Source organism: Saccostrea cucullata, unplaced genomic scaffold (genome assembly GCF_032062105.1).
Source record: "Saccostrea cucullata isolate Sc308-1 unplaced genomic scaffold, CSIRO_AGI_Scuc_v1 ctg4794, whole genome shotgun sequence".
Lineage (NCBI taxonomy): Eukaryota > Metazoa > Mollusca > Bivalvia > Ostreida > Ostreidae > Saccostrea > Saccostrea cuccullata.
In genome coordinates, this window is record NW_026930352.1 from 25,642 (window position 1) to 30,161 (window position 4,520).

Sequence of the window (4,520 nt, forward strand, 5' to 3'; positions counted from 1 at the left end):
CCACCGAGGATTATAACACTACGGACTTTACATCCACTGAAAATTATAACACTATGGACTTTACATCTACTGAAGATTATAACACAACGGACTTTACATCCACTGAAGATTATAACACAACGGACTTTACATCCACTGAGGATTATAACACTACAGACTTTACATCGACCAGGATTATAACACTGCGGACTCTACTGAGAATTATAACACTACATCAACCGAGGATTATATCTCAATGGACTTTACATCCACTGAAGTTTATAACACTACGGACTTTACATCCATAGAGGATTATAACACTACGGACTTTACATCCACTGAAGATTATAACACTACGGACTTTACATCCACGGAGGATTATAACACCACGGACTTTACATCCACTGAAGTCTATAACACTACAGACTTTACATCTACTGAGGATTATAACACTACGGACTTTACATCCACTGAAGATTATAATACTACGGACTTTACATCCACGGAGGTTATAACACCACGGACTTTACATCCACTGAAGATTATAATACTACGGACTTTACATCCACTGAAGATTATAATACTACGGACTTTACATCCACTGAAGATTATAATACTACATCAACCGAGGATTATATCACAACGGACTTTACATCGACAGAGGATTATAACATAACTGATTACACAACAGCAGAAGTTTACAACACAACGGACTACTCATCAACCGAGGATTATAATGTCACGGACTCTACGACGCCTGAAAACACACCGAAATCTCACAATACAACAACAGAGGATTCTGCTGCAAATTCCACCCCAACAGTCAATGTGGCCACTACACTTAATGCACTGGGTAAGTGTATTCGAGATGTATTAATTGACCACTTTATTATTATCAATGAAATGCGGTGACGCGCATGCATTAGAATAACACCTTACTAACCTTGAATCATCCAATCAAATGCTTGCATTTTAAATAGTAAATAAATTCTTATCTCTTAATGATTTTATATCAATCTTTTAAGTATGATATTTATCCAGGGATCTTTTTATCCCATCCTTATTTCATTTCCAAGAGAAATATAGTTACGGGAATATTAGCACCGTAGTGGTTGATTGAAGGTTTGCTATGTCCTATAAAGACATTTTATTTTATAATTAAAGATTTGGTTGGGAAACCGACAGTCATCCTATCCCCTGAGGTCGTTGCCGATCGACAACTTTCTACAGACGGTACTAGATTCGAGCCTGTGATGATCTGTCTCTTCTGGAAGCCCTTGTCCGGCCTTTTTTACAATCTTAAATGGTTTATCAACAACAATCTATTGGAAAAAGCTTTATTTGATGACGTGGCCGAGGCTGACCTTAACACTACAGTACTCCGTCCTTCACACTGGACACATCGCTATAGCATGAACATGGATGTAAGTGACGAGAAAACAAAACTTACTATAGAGGCTTAGCTTATACCTTCTGCAAAGTTATTAATTTCATCGCTTTTACTGTACATTTCACGAGTAAATTGTACCATGCTCATTTGTTTCTGATTGTTTTACTGCTTAGTTAGAATGGATATTTGCTTTTAAGGTAAGATGTTCAGTGAGCCCCAGTACGTGAAATGCAGCCCTGCTGGAGAATCATTTAAAAGTTCAACCTTTTTCGCAGGCATAAAGGTAAGCTACAACACACACACACACACACACACACACTCACACACACACACACACACACACACACACACACACACACACACACACACACACACACACATATATATATATATATATATATAAAGCACTAAAATGACCAACGACACGAACAATAAAAATTGTCAAATTTTCGGGACGCCCTGTCCCTTCCTCAGGACAAAGAAAAAAGTTCAAAGGTCATAAGAACAAAGGAAAATTAAAAGAAAAACAAAAACAACTAGCACTACTACTAAACACTATATATTTAGAAACTTAGTTACATGTTGAATTGGAAATTTTTAAGAATTTTTAAAATTTTCCAATTCAACATGTAACTAAGTTTGTCAATTTTTATTGTTCGTGTCGTTGGTCATTTTAGTGCTTTATATAAATTTCCATCCGTGACCTTGTATCTACTTGGTAGATCCGACATTTAGGATATACAGTGAAGTTGGTTTTTTAGTGCTTTTATATATATATATATATATATATATATATATATATATATATATATATATATGTATATATATATATATATATATATATATATATATATATATATATATATATATATATATATTAAAAAAATAATTAAAAAGAAAACACGAAGACAACAAAGTAAAGCATTAGCGCTTTCATTTTTTCATTTTTTTCATTTGAAAGTACTATACAATTATACCGACCACTGTGAATTCATGGACTTCTGATATATATATATATATATATATATATATATATATATATATATATATATATATAATCTTTGTCAACCTAATTTTTTAAACGTTAAATTTTTCATGCAAAGCTTGGTTATTTACAATGTAAACATATAATGTCCCGTGTTTTTTTCAAATTTAAGTTCAGTACAACATGGACCACTGTTGAAGAAGGAGAAAGCGTTTCTGTGTCGGTCACAAGTACGCTCCGGTTGGCTGCTCTGCCTCAATGACAGATTCTGATAAAGAGGCTAAATGTAAGGGAAATCTACACATCCGCTCCCTGGATTGGCGTTGGTGTCGGAACGGTATCACCAATTTGAATGTAGCATTTCCAGATAATGGCTGCATGTTGTCCTTTCCGCACAAGTACTGGCGGGAACCCGTACAACTCAACATCACAGGGTACGTAGATGGAAGACGCAACTGGCGGAGGCGATACGGAGGAATAAAGCTGGAATCTTCCACAAACCCAACAGATGTTTCTAATGCCTGGAATAATATCTATGTTCCGCAGACTATATGGGTACATCATGATCTTATATATATTTAAAGATTTCAGTATATTTTTAAAAAATCCCTAGCACTTAACAAAAAAGATCACAATCTTTAAATACGCTTATCTCATGTTAAAGAATTCATTATATAAATGTACAGATTCAATTTGCAGGTTTCTGTCTATGATAAATCTAAATGGGGAGGACACTACTGCTACTCCTTCAGTGATCCGTACCTCTCCACCTTTGATCGACGTTTTTATTCCAACCAGAGAATTGGAGAATTCGTTATGTACCAGCATAAAAAATTGCCGTATTCTGTATGTTTCAATTTAAAATTCCAGGTGATTTCCAATACGGACATTCATTGATTTAATTAGCAATCATTTTTCTCTGTTGAATAGGTCCATGTCTTATACTCTTCGTGCTTTCGTTGGAGAAGAGCTTCCTGTGCATGCGGTGTTGCAATTAGAAGCGGAAGTAGCTTGTATGTTGTTCGCACCTGCGTAGAAATATCATACCGACGAAAAAAACTCAAGAGAATTCCATTTGAAATGTACAGCGGTTGTAATGAAGACGAAATGGTGGTGCAGAAAAGATATTCCTGGTACAGGGTAAGTTTAACGTTTCATTTCATTTTACATTTTTGGGAGTTGAAATATGTTCAGACTCCCTAGGCTGTCACGCGGTTTCTAGTGCAGTAATTTTTCAATGAATTATATAGCGGTCGTCGTGGTGTTTCTGTGTCGCCCAATTTACTCCCCTGTGATACTCAATACAAACTCGTACCAGTCTATATAAACTCAAAGAAACTTCCGCTATAAGAATAGTCCATCTCATTTTTCTGAATTAATCTAATTTTCATAAATGATTTGAAAGTAAATGAAATAGAATTTTATTAAACTTAATTTGAATAGCATGTTTTAGTCATCTTTCTTGAGAAATGACACATAAATTTTGATTTCCGTATGAAAAAAAATCCCAGTTTTCCGACATTTATCATTCGGCAATCCTCGGCTGACTCCACTACGCTTCATTACAAAAAGTGCTAGGTCATCCAAGGAGCAACAACTGGTCTAACTGGTTTGACAATTACGCGATTGTCTAAATATAGAGACGTAAACAAAGATGTAAGGAAAGGAACGCTAAGGTTTAACCAAACTTCTTTCAATTTGTTTCAGCAATAAAGAGACGGAACGTTTCTTTTAAAAAAAAAAAAACACCGTGGAAAATATTTATTTGCTCTGACAAGTAAAATGATCTGTTAGACTGGAAAATTTTTGTCAGACCAGATACATGCAACTCATTTTTTTTACGTTGGTAAAGGAAAAAAATAATAGCATTAAAGTTTGTTGTATTGATCACACAATTTCAATGACATTAATTTTGCATCCTTAATTTCATGAATTTAACAGCATTCAGTTGGTCATGTGTACAACACCAAATCTGAACTTGAAAAATGTGTGTGTGTACTTGTATTGCAGTATTACCTTATAAATTGTATCATTTGATTTTATTATATAATTAAAACAGTTATTATAAGATTAACTAGAGGTACTGTGAGCAATGAGCTCACTAAATAATCCCCGCCTCCCATATGGTTATAACTGATGACAAAGTCCATGATTTGCCATGGCTGG

General features: G+C 34.6%; 1 protein-coding gene across 1 annotated transcript; it reads left to right on the forward strand.

Annotated features, from left to right (window-relative positions):
* The first annotated feature begins 235 nt into the window (after window positions 1-235).
* LOC134283803 (mucin-2-like) lies at window positions 236-1,442 on the forward strand. The gene is made up of 3 exons (XM_062766281.1): window positions 236-487; window positions 610-832; window positions 1,144-1,442. The coding sequence occupies exons 1-3, from the start codon at window positions 236-238 to the stop codon at window positions 1,440-1,442; spliced, it is 774 nt and encodes a 257-aa protein (XP_062622265.1).
* Window positions 1,443-4,520: the final 3,078 nt, after the last annotated feature.